The sequence below is a fragment of the Salvia miltiorrhiza genome, chromosome 5 (genome assembly GCF_028751815.1).
Source record: "Salvia miltiorrhiza cultivar Shanhuang (shh) chromosome 5, IMPLAD_Smil_shh, whole genome shotgun sequence".
NCBI lineage: Eukaryota > Viridiplantae > Streptophyta > Magnoliopsida > Lamiales > Lamiaceae > Salvia > Salvia miltiorrhiza.
The window spans coordinates 56,758,789-56,774,713 of NC_080391.1; the positions used below are offsets into that span (position 1 = coordinate 56,758,789).

The 15,925-nt window shown below is 42.5% G+C and overlaps 3 protein-coding genes and 1 long non-coding RNA gene across 4 annotated transcripts; 2 read left to right on the top strand and 2 right to left on the bottom strand.

Annotated features, from left to right (window-relative positions):
• Nucleotides 1-1,684: 1,684 nt before the first annotated feature.
• LOC131025356 (ABC transporter B family member 15-like) lies at nt 1,685-6,704 on the bottom strand. The gene is made up of 6 exons (XM_057955089.1): nt 6,383-6,704; nt 6,250-6,304; nt 5,990-6,174; nt 5,449-5,906; nt 2,880-5,369; nt 1,685-2,113 (listed from the first exon to the last, which is right to left on the bottom strand). The coding sequence occupies exons 1-6, from the start codon at nt 6,554-6,556 to the stop codon at nt 1,735-1,737; spliced, it is 3,741 nt and encodes a 1,246-aa protein (XP_057811072.1). The 5' UTR covers nt 6,557-6,704; the 3' UTR covers nt 1,685-1,734.
• Nucleotides 6,705-7,774: 1,070 nt separating this feature from the next.
• On the top strand, nt 7,775-9,267 carry LOC131025357 (uncharacterized). The gene is made up of 2 exons (XM_057955090.1): nt 7,775-8,105; nt 8,906-9,267. The coding sequence occupies exons 1-2, from the start codon at nt 8,001-8,003 to the stop codon at nt 8,990-8,992; spliced, it is 192 nt and encodes a 63-aa protein (XP_057811073.1). The 5' UTR covers nt 7,775-8,000; the 3' UTR covers nt 8,993-9,267.
• A 732-nt stretch (nt 9,268-9,999) lies between these two features.
• Nucleotides 10,000-14,344, bottom strand: LOC131025359 (putative multidrug resistance protein). Its single transcript, XM_057955091.1, has 5 exons — nt 14,118-14,344; nt 13,914-13,968; nt 13,175-13,817; nt 10,629-13,082; nt 10,000-10,530 (listed from the first exon to the last, which is right to left on the bottom strand). Exons 1-5 carry the CDS (start codon nt 14,298-14,300, stop codon nt 10,161-10,163), a joined length of 3,705 nt encoding a protein of 1,234 aa, XP_057811074.1. The 5' UTR covers nt 14,301-14,344; the 3' UTR covers nt 10,000-10,160.
• LOC131025360 (uncharacterized) lies at nt 13,650-14,727 on the top strand. The gene is made up of 3 exons (XR_009102155.1): nt 13,650-13,780; nt 14,103-14,411; nt 14,546-14,727. It is a non-coding gene; the product is annotated as an uncharacterized LOC131025360 (long non-coding RNA).
• The last annotated feature ends 1,198 nt before the right edge of the window (nt 14,728-15,925 follow it).

Consider the following 15,925-nt stretch of genomic DNA (forward strand, 5'->3'; position numbering starts at 1 on the left):
TTAATACGTTTTGTATGAACAAATTGTTATATCCTTTTAACTTTAATGAACAAATCTCATTTTTTAAATGAACATAACTCGATTTTTTCAATGAATAGTTTATTAATTACGATGAACATTTTTACTGATTCGATGAACATATTTTACTAATTTGAACGTAATTTGTTGAACAAATAGTTATATTATTTTAACTTTGCTATATTTTTCCCGGATTGATGAAATTATATTTTCGTTTAGTATAATGAATTTTTAATATGTTTTGTATGAACAAATTGTTATATCCTTTGAACTTTAATGAACAAATCTCATTTTCTAAATGAACATAACCAATGAATAGTTTATTAATTACGATGAACATAATTTAGTGATTCGATGAACATATTTTACTAATTTGAACGTAATTTGTTGAACAAATAGTTATACCATTTGAACTTTGCTAGAGTTTCCCGAATTGATGAAATTATAATAATTTTTGATGTGTTACCTAAAAGATAGTTCAATTATAAAACGTTCGAACATAAATCACTCTTCAAAAACAAAAACAAAAAACCAACAGAACGAGTTCAGATTGGAAGAATTGTAGCACAACATTTTACTGCAAAGTAATTACTTTTTTAATACTATATTTATCTGTACGAGCAAAAATACGTGAAAAGGAAGGTTCTTATTACCCATGTGATCAGTTTTCATGTACTTGTTGAAAAAACATTTTCAGCAGAAAAGTGTGCACCTAAAGACTAAAGCTGAAGCCATATTTTGATAACAAGAGATTAAGCCATGAAATGTCAAAGATATTTACCAAGAGAAATTAAGTAAAGGTATGACGAGGGGATTTATAAGGGGGAAAGGAATGAGGGGCTGCCGTCGTCGACGAGCAGATCGGTGGGAACCAAGGGGGTCGGGGAGAAGCAACAGCGGTGGGGGAGGGGGTGGCAGCGGCATCGTCACCACCACAGCCATAAAACCGGCGCACCAAGGCCAGCAGCCACCGCGTGAAATCAAAGAAGATGAAATGGGATTTGAGTTGGTGGAGCAGATGCTATAATCTTAATACTCCAAACTGATCCAACCAAAATTCAAACACCATTTCACCACCCAAACTATTAAGCGCAAACCAAATCATCAAAGCAAAGAAAACACAAAAAATAAAAAAATATTGACCAAACAAGGGAGGGGGTCCGGGGGGCGGCGATCGATGACTGTGGGCGAAGAGTAGAGGAGACAGAGAGAGATCCATGATTGTATTTGTCCGAACAGGGGATGACGATGAAAAGCCAGATGATTGAAAAAATAAATCTGAACAAAGGAATGATACAAATTCGTTGAAAACCCCATACCATTGGGATCAAGAAGGGAGATGAGAAAATCATGGGATTTGATTTGATTTTCCATAAATCCGACGAACTACAATTGACAAATATAACCCTAACGAATTTACAACTAATTTTCAGCACTTATATTAATTACTTAAATGATTTTGATTAGAAAAGCTGAACCGTTAGATTCAATGAAATTGAGGGACCAGATTAGTTCCTTATTCTTCATCTAAGAGTCCTTTTCTATAGAGTGGAACCCTATATATATATATATATACACACACACACACATTCATCAAGGTTTGTTTGATACATATATATGCTCTTCCACTAAAATGAACATCATCAAAATTGAGGAAGAAGAGAAATGCAATTAACAAGCCCTAACACGAACACGAACACTATACTAGACAATTAATTAATGGGGTGTGGAGAGAGAGTGATGTTGAAGCTTGACTAGAGAATAGTAGAAACCAGCATCTCCAATTGCAATGAGATCCTCATGAGCTCCTTCCTCGACGATCTTGCCGTCCTTAACGACCGCGATGGCGTCGGCGATCTGCACCGTGGAGAGGCGGTGCGCGACTACTACGCTAGTTCTGGCCACCATCACCTTATCCAGCGCCTCCTGCACCAGATTCTCGGACAAGCTGTCGAGAGCGCTGGTCGCCTCGTCGAGAAGAAGGATTTTAGGGTTCTTGATGATCGCACGTGCGAGTGCGATCCGCTGCTTCTGCCCTCCCGACAACTGGATTCCTCTGTCGCCGCAGTAAGTCTTGTAGCCGTCCTTCATCGAACTGCGCAAGTGGGTTAGTATTCGGTTACTTCCTTCAGTTATATGTCCCAAAAAAAAACCGAATTAACTGTTTTGGGCCTTAGAAATCTACTTTGTTCAACAGTTTATTTATTTATTGCAAATTTAATGATCGCACAACGGTGGACTCAAACTCAGGACCCGATCACGTCTTGGGCATTACCACTTGCCGCCAGGCCAACACACGCACAAAAAAATAGTTGAAAATTTAATAAATTCTATAACATAACTTTGGATTACTTAATCCTAAAAAATCAATTATTCACTTAACAATTGAAAAATAAATGTTAAAAAATAAATATAAAAAATACTCCATTGGATTAGTGAATCATATTTAATTATTTTAAAATTAAACTAAAGTAATAAATTAAAATTAAAGAAGAAAATATTAAATAATGTCGTGTTGATCTGCTTTTCATTTTATTGTATTTTCGCTTATTTATTTATTAATATAGCGCATCATCAATACTTCGACACTAATCAGGATTAATTACTCAAGTTTACGCCCTATAAAAATTTCTATAAAAAATAAATTATTGGATCGAAAGTTTTCAAATAATTTCTATTTTTAAAAAAAACTAATCATTATTTAATAATCAATACGAATCAAGATTTAGTCAATCACAAAGTCTTGGTTTTTTCGTTTAAAAATGTAAATAAATCGAAATGTGTTCGATATTTTTCAAATTTTCTTTCCAGCTTTATGCTCACTCTTGGTTGCAGTAGAGGTAGTTTAATCAGTTATTTACCTTATGAATTCATGAGCATTTGCTAGTTTTGCAGCTTCCTCGATTTCAGCCTCCGTGGCTCCATCCCTGCCGTAGATGATGTTTTCATGGATGGTTCCTGCAAAAAGCGCCGGTTCTTGGCTCACCAACGCTATCTGCGACCTCATCTCTCTCACATCATAGCTCCTGATATCTCCACCGTCGATCAGAACCCTCCCCTTGATCGGATCATAGAACCTCTCGATCAACGCCACGATCGTCGATTTCCCGCAGCCACTATCTCCGACGAGCGCCACCGTCTTCCCGGCCTCGATCCTCAGGGAGAGCCCGCGCAGGATCGCCTGCGCGGGCCGCGACGGGTAGGAGAAGTAGACGTCGTCGAATTCTATCTTCCCCTCCAGCTCGTCGTCTAACTTCGCTCCCGGCGCCTGGGCCCCACCTTCGCAAGCTGCCAGGATCGCGAAGACGGAGCTCACCGCGCTGCGGCCTTTGGATATGTCGGAGGACATGGCGCCCGCGTCGGCGATGGTCTTGCCGGTGCTCATGAGGATGAAGAAGGTGAGGAAGAGCTGCCTCGAGCTCAGCCGCCCCTCCCCCATCAGCGTGCCGCCGTACCAGAAGGCCAGCGCCATGCCGGCCGTGGTCAGGAACTGCGAGGCGCAGAGCCCTGCCCCGGAGATCCAGGACTGGCGTAGGCTCTGCGCCCGCGGCCCCGCCAGGGTGGCCTCGAATAGGGAAAGAATCTTTCCCTGTGAGGAGAATGCAGTGATGGTTCTGTGAAGCGTCACTGCCTCACTTGCTCGTTGGCTTCCTTCGCCCTGGGCCTCCTGGGCTCTGATCGACATCTGCCTCATCATCACCGTTTTCAAGAAGAAACTGGTGATGATCACCGGCTGGATGGAGATCAGGACGGCCGCGAGCCTCCAGGCGACTATCAGGCCGAGGGCGAAGGAGAGGAGGGCGTTGGTGGCGACTTGGACTAGGAGGGACATGCGGTCCCCCACGAGGGAACGGACCATGTTTGCCTCCGTGGAGAGCCTGGCGCAGATTGCAGCAGTCGTGTTCGTCTCTTTCTCGAACCAGAGGATCTCGAACGTTAGAATTTTCTCGAGGATCTTTTCACGGAGGCGTTTTGTTAGCCTCTCTCCCATGATTGCAAAATTGTGATGCTGGAGGATGTTCGAGACTAGGGTCACGAGCGCGAGGCCCAAGAAGACGAAGCAGTAGAATCTTGTCTCTGACTTGATCTTCGAGGGCGTAACCTCGAAGTAAGCAGAGACGAGAGCTCCCATGCAGTATGCATTTATGGGCATAACTGCCCCAAATCCGACTGCTCCTAAGCAGCCGAGTAAGGTTCTCCTCCACTCTGGCGAGTTCATATGCAGCAACTTCCAGAGTGGAGGATCTGGAGGAGACAAAGGATCTGACTTCTCGTCTCCTCCATAAGGGTCACTGAACGAGGAAACCGGGCTGTTTTGTATAGACGAGAGCAAGCTCAAGGGCAATGTAGGCGCGATTGGTGAAACAGGGCTATCCTGTAAGCTCGAGCCGTTGAAAGATTTGATACTGTTGGAATTCATCAGTCTCTGTGGAATATGACTTGTTTCGTCTGATGTGAGCTCATTGTTCACAGACGACGTCTGAAGATTCATCATTCGTCTGTAGATTCCGCCTTCTCCACTTCCGGTCTGCAACAACTCGTCGTGGCTACCCGATTCGACAATCCTCCCCGATTCAAGAACCATGATCGTATCAACGGCTTGGATTGTGGAGAGACGGTGAGCTATCAGTAGCGTTGTCCGGCCCCTTGCAGCTTGGTCGACGGCCTCCTGCACGAGCCTCTCGGACTGAGCGTCAAGCGCGCTCGTGGCCTCGTCGAGCAAAAGAATTCTCGGGTTCCTCAGCAGTGCTCGTGCTATGGCGATCCTCTGCCTCTGCCCGCCCGACAACTGGACCCCGAGCTGCCCTACACGCGTGTCGTACCCCCGAGGGAACTCGACGATGAAATCGTGCGCGTTGGCGGATTTGGCCGCAGCTACGATCTCCTCGAGAGAAGCATCTTCTTTCCCAAACAACACATTCTCCTTTATAGATGTGGCAAACAGCACTGGCTCTTGGCTCACTAGGCCAAACTGAGACCTGTACCATTTCAGCTGCAGTTTCTTGATCCTATGGCCATCAAGTAGTATGTCTCCTTTCGTAGGATCGTAGAATCTCTCGAGCAACGAGACGACTGTCGACTTCCCGGAGCCGCTCCCGCCCACAAGGCCAACTTTCTGGCCAGGCCTAATCTTGAGGCAGAGCCCTTCAAGAACTGCCTCATCTTTCCTTGAGGGGTAGCTGAAATGGACTTCTCTGAACTCAATCTGCCCCTTCACAGCAGCTAAAACCTTCCCGTTTTCGTCTTCAACGTCTATTTCAGGTACGCGGTTGATCATCTCGAATATCCTCCTCGATGCAGCTGACGCCTCCGTGATGTAAGGCACATTTGGCAGAGCATTTATGCAGGATCTGCACAAAATGGCACAAGTTAAGCTCTACTTTTTGAGCATGTGAATGTGTTATTTTGTTGTGTATTTTGGGGGCTTACAGTCCTCCGATGATGATGCAGGCGCCGGAGATGAAGACACGGCTGCCATTTTCGCCTTTTTCTGTGACGAGGAGGCCCCCGACCCACGCCTGAAACGCCCAAGTTGCGAACATCATCCCCATGCTCCCTATCATGTACCCTTTCATCAGCCCTTGCTTGATCCCGAGCTCCGTGCTCTCTTCAAGCGCGCTGTTGTACCTCGCCACTGTCTTCGCCTCAGCCACGTACGAGTAGACGGTTCGTACGTTGGAGACTGCCTGCTCCACGATGTCCCCTGCCACGCCGTAGGCATCCTTGCTCCTGATGCCTATGTCAGCCATCACCTTCCCAAATGCCAAAACTGGGATGATGAAGCTGAGCACTAGTGGGAGAGAGGCTAACGCGAGGTGCCACGAGAGCACGAGGGCGACTGCAACGCCAACCACGAGCGAGCAGATCTGCACGAGGGAATTCGGTATCTGCAAGAGAAGCAGAGGATGATAAGGAAACACTCTATATATATATATATATCAAAGGAGACAAAGAGAAGGAAAGAACAAACCTTGTTAGCTATGACATCTTGAATAGTGAGAGCATCACTAGATGTGCTTGACACAATCTGGAAGGTTCTAGAAGAAACATCTTCGCCGTCGAAGAATCCCACTTCTTGTCTGAGAACTGATCTCAAGTACTCCATCCTCATTCTTGATGTCTGCCTCTCTGCAGTTCTTGTCCAGCAAAGCCCTTCTGCAAATTTCCAAAAAAGTTTCAAACTTGTTTTTTTTTGCAATCAAAATAGGCCAAGATTTTTTAGATACAAACCTAACAAACCACAAAATGCAACTCCCACACCAACGTAGAGCAGCCTAAGTGCATACTGCACAAGAAAAAACAGATCAAAAACTATGTTAACATTCAACTTCAAATCATATCAAAAACCAAATCTTGATCTCACCTTATTCACCACGTCGTTGGAAATGGACTGATCCGCGCTGCCAAAGGCGTCTAATGCTCCGCTCAACACGTACATGGTGACCGGAGACGCCATGCCTTCACCGATGCAGCCCACGGTGCCGATGAGCATGAACAGCTTGTCAACACTATCAGCACACCTAAAAAGGCCTCCCATTTTTTTTTTCCTTGTTTTTTGCAGTTCTTGAATTGTAGTGATGTATACAAATAATGATCAAGGATCTTTCTCTCTAGCTTCTATCACTAGATTTTGATGAAAATAATGAAACTTGACACATCCTATGAAGGCAGATTGCAGGATTCTTGATAGCATGAAGACAGATGTTTGAAGTCATCAACACAATATATAATGTGTGTGGAAGCATCATTCTGTCTCTCACTAGCAAGTTTTCAACTATATTTAACTAAAATAAGTGAAACTAGAGTGCAAGTCTACATCAAATGCTAAAGTGTTTGTGTGTTTATTGGCTACTTGATTGCAAAATATTAAAACTAATATGATTCTATTGCTTAAAACAGAAAAAAAACCTTATACTTTGTGATTTTCAAACAAGAAAAAATTCCAATTTGAAATTTGTCACCTTGCAACAATTTTATTCTACAAAAACCTTCAAAATCACAAATTTTGAATCATGTGTGGGTTTTGCAGGTTAAATCCAATTGCAAGCAACCAAACTTTCAACATCCAGCACCAAATGAACAAGCTGTTACATACATATACTACAAATATTGCATTTGCTTCTTTTATTTAATGTTTAGGGTAGAGTTGAATTATATAAATTCACTATGAAAAATGATAAATATAAATAAATGAAATTTTCACCTACTATGAGATTCGAACACGGAACAACGAGGTGAAGTTTGCGTGGATTAGTTCGCCACGTAATATTTACGTTACAACATCATTTGCAATAGAATTGCCGAATATGGGAAATTAGGGTGTAGATACATGGTACATTTCCTTTATAATTTGAAAAAAATAAAATAAATGAAATTATACGAAACGACGTCGTTTATGCATCACAAAAAAAAACGTCTTTACTAATTCATATAAGCTCCAATTCAACATTTCGACAATTAAAGAAAAAAAAATTTGAGGGGACAAAATTACAAACAATGAAATAGTAATAATTTATTTATCACGCTTCAAAATTCACGCTAAAATTGTAATTTCAAAATAATTTGTCGTTTTATTTGTCAAAACCCCATAAAATAATGATTACTTCGTGTAACTATGGACAAAATGAAGAAAACAAGAATATGTATTTCTTTACAAAGTGGAGTAGTAAAAAATAAAAAGTGAGACAAAAACTAAGAATTTTATTTGGAAGCCACATCTATGAGTCCCACAATAGAGCCACTTAGGTATATTTGAGCTTTTTATGCTTTATTTTTATGCAACTTTTTATTTTAAAAAATAAAATGAAATATCATTGCAATTTGTAGTTATACCAATACGCTGTCGTATCGAGCAATGCGTTGCGTCATCAACCTTAAATCAATTGCTCTAATTGTGAACAGATACTGCGTTCAGCCATAAGAGCTAGAGATTTCCATTGGTTCTCGGAAAATTCGTTGATTTTTGCTGCAAATTTTTGAAGATGGTGAAAGTTGGGACGTTCTTTGCCATGTCGTTTGGAGCATTCCTTTTCTGGGAAACAATGGACAAGGTCCATGTCTGGATCGCTCTTCACCAGGATGAGAAGGTATTTCTCCCAAATCCTTGAGTATTCAGTTTTTTGGTTGATAATTTTGATGGGTTAATTCTGCGGTTTTTGGGATCGGGTGATGTTGCTTCTAGGGCTGAAAAAAGAGTAATGCCTTTGGAATTTTCGGAAATTTAGGTTTTTTTGGATTTGGGCGTTTTTAAGTTTGGGACCTGATTGCATTTTGATTCATTTCATTGAGTGGAGCAATCTTTGAAGGCGGGAACTAAGAAATTTTCCTTGTTGAATCTTTGATTTCTTCTTTCAAAAATGCGACTCCTCGACGATATTGTTTGGGATTACATTTTATATTACTTACAAGACATACTTTTTAGGGTTCCTATAAATTATTTGTGAATGTACCTATGTTTTGGACATTTTTGAAGCTGAAATTTGAGCTTCGGAAAGGTAGTTGTTACTCCCACTGCAGTTTAGCTATGATGAATGCAGCAGTTTTGCATCCAAAATTGGCTTAAATGTGTATTTCTTACATGGATGCATAATCATAGATTGGTTTTTACTGAGAATTGTGTTTGTTACATGGATGCATCACCATTGATTGATTCAATTCGAAAAGACTGACTCCTTTCTCTCTTGATGTTGCTGTTAACTGCAATTCAGCTATGATCATGCATAGCGAATGCTGCAGTTTTGCATCCAAAATTGGCTTAAAAGTGTATTTATTACATGGATGCATAATCATCGATTGAATTGTGTCTGTTACATGGATGCATCGCCATTGATTGATTCAATTCGAAAAGGCTGACTCATTTCTGTCTTGATGCTGCTGTTAACTGCAGAAAGAGAGAATGGAGAACGAAGCAGAGATAAGGAGAATGAAAGCGGAGCTATATAAGCAACAGAGAGAGAAGGATGCTAGTGCCTAAGCCGTCATTGCTGTCCTGGTCTATCTTTCTCTCGTCATTTTTGAATTCCGGCAATAATGCTCGACTGTATTCAGATAAAAAGTATGGATCTTGTACCATACATGCAATTGACACCAATGTACTTTGATTTGCACATTAAGACGTTTCACTAGGAATATCGGTTGGCTTTACAGTTTTTGTGCTTCCAGTCTATCATTCTCAGCAATTGCTATACCTTTTGTAAACTTGTGATTGATCCGCGTCGTGGTGTGAAACCATAGATCTTTGTGATTCCAGACGTGTTCGTTTTGCTTGGTGCGCTCGTGTTGTTTGATGCTTCTTCCTGAATAGGCCTTATTCCCTAGAGGCAAATACTTATTTTAGCAGTGCATATTGACAGTTTGGCTGCTGTTAAGTGTTTTCTGTGTTAGTTTAGATAGTTACATTACACAGAATCATATCATGTCTAAAAGAAGACAGGTTTCTTGAATGCCTCTTCCCCTGTTCTTGTCCATATTCATAGTTTCATGCCATTGAGTTTATCTGTTCAACATAAACCATTGATGTTATGGGATATCCTAATTAAAGCAATAAATTTTTAATGAAAGTGGAGCAACTTTAAATGAAAAAAATGTTTTATTGACTGACAAATATTATGCAAACTAATAAAGAAGCAAAACAAATGGCTTTTGTTACTGTGGAGATACTGAGATAGTAAGACTACTAAGCAATTCAAGAGCCAATATCATTTTCATTTTATGATCAATGTGAACAATCCAAAGTTCATAATAGAATAATCTTCTTTTCACTTATTTTCTAATTTCCAGTTGTAAAAGCAGAAGCAGATGCAGATGCGAACGGGCTAAGGATGCATCAGATTGCAAGTTTCTTCAAGTTTCAGTGATGGTTATCAAAAATCCAACAATATATGCATGTGACGAAAGACATATTCACAATTTGGAAAAAAATATTAGAATGGCTAAATATCTTTATGAAATTGCTGAATGAGATTGATCTCCTTGTTAGATTGAGCATAACTCAATGTCAGTAGATATAACAGTGAGATTTATCAGTGCTTCGCTTCTGATAATCTTTTATATATAGTTGTACAGAATTTGCCTAAACTTTTTTAGGCATAAGAAAGGGAAGAGTACTTGACATTGCTTACAATAAGTTGCTTTAATAATTTTTACAGAGAATTATAGTGCTGTAATTTGACTAAGGAATAATATGCACCATCGTCTCCGAGTGCAAGTAGCTCAGAATGCGACCCTTCTTCTACGATCTTCCCATTCCTAATAACCGCGATGCTGTCTGCCATCTGTATCGCGGATAGCCTGTGTGCAACGATGACACAAGTCCTCCCAACCATCATCCTGTCCAATGCTTCCTGCACCAACTTCTCCGACTTGCTATCCAGCGCGCTGGTGGCCTCGTCCAGGAGGAGGATCGATGGATTCTTGAGAATCGCCCGTGCAAGTGCTACCCTCTGCTTCTGCCCTCCTGAAAGCTGCACTCCTCTCTCCCCACAGTAAGTTTCATATCCATCTTGCATTGAACTGTGGGAAAGGAAAACAGAGTAAGCTCTGTTTCTGCTGCTCTGTTTTCTGTTTGTTTTTAGTGAGAGAAGAAGCTGAGGGAGAGATGTTTAAGGTACCTTATGAAGTCATGAGCATTGGCAAGCATTGCAGCTTCCCTTATCTCAGCTTCTGTGGCATCATCTCTGCCATAAGCTATGTTTTCATGGATGGTCCCTGCAAACAGAGCTGGCTCTTGGCTAACTAGTGCTATATGTGATCTCATCTCTCTCAGATTGTAGCTTCTGATGTCGTGATCATCGATCAGAACCGTTCCTTTCACCGGATCGTAGAACCTCTCGATCAATCCGATGACAGTGGATTTCCCACAGCCACTCTCCCCCACGAGGGCCACCGTGTTCCCAGCCTCTATACGGAGACTGAGGCCGCGGAAGATCATCTGCCCCGGCCGTGATGGATAGTAAAAGTAAACATCTTCCAACTCTATCTTCCCTTGCAGAGCCTTTGCAATCTTGATTCCTTCGTCGTTGTCCATTTCAATCTCGCTGCTCCTGTCGAGGACCTTGAACACGGCCCCGACTGCACTGCCGCCCTTTGATAGGTCGGAAGTCATTGTCCCCGCGTCTGCAATGGTCCTCCCGGTGCTCATCAGGATGATGTACGCGATGAAGAGATGCTCCGCTGTCAGCACTCCCTTCGCCATCATCGTCCCGCCATACCAGAAGGTTAAGGCAATGGCTGCCACGGTGAAGAACTGCGAGCTGCACAGCCCCGCCCCTGATATCCACGACTGCCGTATGCTCTGCCTCCTCGGCCCTGCCAGCGTCGCCTCAAAGAAACCGAGGACTCTGTTTTGGGAGGAGAATGCAGTTATAGTTCTGTGGTTCACCACTGCCTCACTGGCTAGCTGGCTGCCTGCATTCTGTGCTTCCTGTGCCTCCGCAGACATCTCCTTCATCAAAACTGTCTTCAAATAGTAGCTGGTGATGATCAGAGGCTGTATAGCAATCAACACCAGTGACACTTTCCATGTGATGATCAATGCAACTGTGAAGGCCACGGAAGCATTTGTGATGACCTGGATGATCAGGGAGGCGCGGTCTCCCACGAGAGACCGGACCATGTTCGCCTCTGTGGAGAGGCGCGCGCAGATTGCAGCGCTTGAGTTCTCCTCTCTGTCGAACCAGCCTATCTCGAAGGTGAGTATCTTCTCGAGAGCCCTCACGCGGAGGCGCTGCGTTAGCCTCTCTCCCATGATGCCGAAGTTGTAGTGCTGCAATATGCTGCTGAAGAAGACTATGACAGAAATGGAAACAAATATGAAGCTGTATAGCCTTGTCTCTGACTTCACTTTTGCTCTGCTTTCGAAGTAGACAGAGATTAGAGCTCCCATACAGTAAGAAAACACTGCTAAAATTGCTCCAACTGCAACTGCTCCTATGGAGCCGAGCAGGGCTCTCTTCCACTCGGGCGAATTCATCTCGAGCAGACGCCACATTGAGGGAGTTGGTGAAGCAGAGGAGTCTGGTTTTTCGTCGTCTTCGTGATGAACACTGAAGGAGGAAGTTGGGCTGTTTTGAACTGTGGACAGCATACTGATTGGCAATGCATATGAGAAGGGGGAAGCAGGGCTGTTGAGTATGCTCGAGCCACGGCGAGAGCTGAGGCTATGGCTCCGGTACATGAGCCTCTTTGGTGAGAACTCATGGATGCTAGCTGATTTCTGCAGCCTCACCATCTGGCTATAGACTCCACCTTGCATCAGCTCGCCGTGTGACCCGGATTCAACGACTCTCCCGGATTCCAGCACCATGATGGTGTCAGCTTTCCTGAGTGAGGAGAGGCGGTGAGCAATGATGAGAGAAGTCCTGCCCTCTGAGGCCTTGTCGATGGCCCTCTGCACGATGCTTTCGGACTGTGAGTCGAGGGCGCTTGTGGCCTCGTCGAGGAGCAGGATTCTTGGATCTCTGAGCAATGCTCTTGCTATAGCAATCCTCTGCTTCTGCCCACCTGATATCTGAACTCCAAGCTGCCCTACTTGTGTGTCGTATCCTTGAGGAAACTCGAGGATGAAATTGTGTGCATTTGCAGCTCTAGCTGCAGCCATGACATCTTTGAGGGAAGCTGCATCTTCTCTCCCAAACATTATGTTTTCCTTTATCGACGTGGCGAAGAGAACCGGCTCCTGGCTCACCAGCCCAAACTGAGACCTGTACCATCTCAGCTTGAGCTTCTTGATTCTGTGGCCATCAAGGAGTATGTCTCCTTTCACGGGATCGTAGAATCTTTCTAGCAACGACACGATTGTGGATTTCCCCGAGCCACTGCCTCCCACGAGCCCGATTTTCTTACCGGCTCTGATCTTCAGGCTAAGCCCCTGCAGCACCAGTTCATCCTTTCTTGATGGATAGCTGAAGTGAACCTGTCTGAACTCTATCTGTCCCCTTACCTTTCGCAGGATTCTTCCTTCGTCTCTCGTTGCAGGAGCCCGGTCTATCATCTCGAATATCCTCATTGCAGCAGCCGATGCATCCGTGATGAATGGCACATTTGGCAGAGCAGTCATACAGGCCCTGAGACAGCAAGAAAAGGGACATCAGCAGAGTTTAAAAAGCAGAGATTTTGAGAGAGGGAGAGGGGGAAGAGAGGGAGAGCTGGTGCTCACATTCCACCAGTGATGATGCTGGCACCGGAGACGAAAACACGGCCGCCACTCTCTCCATGTTCAGTGACAAGAAGGCCTCCAACCCAGGACTGAAAAGCCCAGGTAGCAAACAGCATCCCCATGCTTCCAATCATCAAACCTTTGGTCAATCCTTGCTTGATGCCGAGCCTCGTGCTCTCCTCGAGGGCGTGGCCGTACTGCTTCACCGTGTTCTGCTCCCCCACGTACGAGTAGACGGTTCGTATGTTCGATATCGCCTGCTCCACAATGCTGCCTGCTACCTCATATGCATCCTTGCTCTTGACTCCTGTCTTCATCATCAGCCGCCCAAACGCCACTATCGGGATGATGAATCCTAACGCGAACGGGAGAGAGGCCAACGCCATCCGCCACGAGAGCAGGAAGGCGACTGCAAGCCCGAACACGAGTGCACAGAACTGAGCCAGGGTGTTGGGAATCTTATAAGCTATCACATCTTGAATGATGTGAGCATCAGCAGAGATGTTGGAGATGACTTGGAAGGTTGCTGATGAAGAATCCTGGTTGTCGAAGAAGCCTACTTCTTGTCTGAGAACTGATTTTAGATATTCTGTCCGAATTCTTGAGGTTTGTCTCTCTGCAGTTCTTGTCCAGCAAAGTCCTTCTGCATAATATAACAAACACAATCATTCATTTACTTCATATTTTAACTATCTTGTTCTCTCTCTCTCTCTCTCTCAAAGAAACTAGCAAAACTTACCAAAGAAACTAGCAAAGCCAACTCCAATAGCAATATAGAACAGCCTGAGCCCATACTGCACAAAACACACACAAAATCTGTACATTAGTTTGCATATGCAGTAAGAATCTCTGCACAAAACACAAACAATCTGTACATTAGTTTGCATATGCAGTAAGAATCTTATGCAGAATTGTCTGAAAAACACAGGCAAGTCATCTGTACCTTGTCCACCACCTCACGCTCGATGGACCGGCTAAACTGCCCGAACGCGTCTATTGCTCCACTCGTCACGTACATGGTGAGTGGAGACGCCAGCCCTTCTCCGACGCTGCCAAGAACACCGAGAAACATGAGCAGCTTGTCGACACCGTCTGCAAACCGGAACACCCCACCTTTCTTCCCCATTTTTCTACCTCAACACTGAGATGTTTAACGGCTCAAAATGTTCGTGTCCGAACGCGAAGATCAACGAGCGCGATTTTTCTAGTTTTTGACAGAGGCTTTGCTGTTTGAAAGGTACCTGTTTTTCGACACTATCTGTTGTCCGGCTTCGAAGAATCTATTTATACTCGTATATCATCTCTTTGTTGTCTTGGTGTTTCAACTCATAAATAATCAATATTTCTTGTCTTGGCCTTGTTGTCTTCTAGGGGAAGAAGAAGCAGTCACAGTGCAAACGGCGGCATCCATTTCATCTGATGCAGCATGTAAATGTCATAACCAAATATATGAATACATGCATGCATGCATGGAATGAATCTGAGAATTTTATAACATCGTGTATCAAATCCCAACATTTGTGACTTACAACTTAATTACAATATAGTTTTGTTTCTTTTTCATGCCGCTACGCACATGTCCATGGGCAAAGGACAAATTACTTCAAGACAAACACCAAATAAAAGAATAAATAATATTATGGGGGTGTCTGATTTGATGGATGAAACGGATAAGATTGGTAGGATTATAGGGGTGATTAAATATCATAGCCAATTTTGGCGTGATAAATAATCACTCAATTGAATGATTATATGCGAGCCAAGTTATCAATCACATGATCTAATCATGCAAACCAAACACTTGATTAAGATGTATTATTGTATCAATCATGTCTTAACCACTCAATATATATTATTGTTGTCTTTTTGGTCCGTATCGATAAAATGAAATATGATATTATTATTTATCAGTTCGTGCAATATGCTAGTTTTGTTTTTAAATCTAATAGAGATGGGCATTATACTATGTGCATGTCCAAGAATAATAGTATTGATCGATTGTATGAATTCATGGTCATGAGTTCAAATCACATAGGAGAAAAATTAAAATCAAATAAAGAATTAATGTAAAATGATTAGATGGAGAAAATTAAATCATAAAAATAAAAAATAAAATCTTACAAAATTTATTTAGGTGGGAGAATAGCTTCGGAGATTAGAACACTCCCAGCAGAAATCCCAAAATTATGCTCCTATATTTCTCCCTAAAGCTTCCCTATTTAATTTTAGGATCTCGATTTTATAAATGCATACACCAGATCTCTTATTTTCTACATAAAAACAATAATTATATGTGGGCCCTACTAATTATAAGCTTAAAATAAATTTAGGGTGAGTGTAAATTTAAGATTGAATTTAGGTAGGTGTAAATTTTTTGTGGGCCCCATCCAATTTAGGAGATCTGATGTATGCATTTTTTATCTCATTTTTAATTGTTTTAGCCTAAATTTAGAGTTAGTGATGCATTGAGGTGATGTGATGGGCTAATGTAATGATGATGATTGATACTTGTATCTACAGTATTATAATTTTAATTTCATATTAAATTAGTGTAACACAGGATATGGTTAATATATATCCAAAATCAAAGACGTCATCATATAAAATAGTAAGACTTAATTTCCTAATCTCGGCGGTAACTCTGTCTATATAAACGCACACAAACTGATCAAACTCATACACAAACACACAAGACACAAACACAAATACAAGAATTAATTAAAGTGAATTAATGGCGGCGGCGTTGCTGCA

Bases quoted from the DNA above. Each gene is read 5' to 3' on its own strand.
- LOC131025357 (XM_057955090.1), top strand. From the start codon at position 8,001: ATGGTGAAAGTTGGGACGTTCTTTGCCATGTCGTTTGGAGCATTCCTT. The intron at 8,106-8,905 runs GTATTTCTCCCA...TGTTAACTGCAG, and splicing joins CTCTTCACCAGGATGAGAAG to AAAGAGAGAATGGAGAACGA.
- LOC131025356 (XM_057955089.1), bottom strand. From the start codon at position 6,556: ATGGGAGGCCTTTTTAGGTGTGCTGATAGTGTTGACAAGCTGTTCATG. The intron at 6,175-6,249 runs GTTTGTATCTAA...GGAAATTTGCAG, and splicing joins TGCATTTTGTGGTTTGTTAG to AAGGGCTTTGCTGGACAAGA. The intron at 5,370-5,448 runs GTAAGCCCCCAA...CATTTTGTGCAG, and splicing joins TGCATCATCATCGGAGGACT to ATCCTGCATAAATGCTCTGC.
- LOC131025359 (XM_057955091.1), bottom strand. From the start codon at position 14,300: ATGGGGAAGAAAGGTGGGGTGTTCCGGTTTGCAGACGGTGTCGACAAG. The intron at 13,969-14,117 runs GTACAGATGACT...TGTTTTGTGCAG, and splicing joins AGCGTGAGGTGGTGGACAAG to TATGGGCTCAGGCTGTTCTA. The intron at 10,531-10,628 runs GTACCTTAAACA...CCTTTCCCACAG, and splicing joins AATGCTCATGACTTCATAAG to TTCAATGCAAGATGGATATG.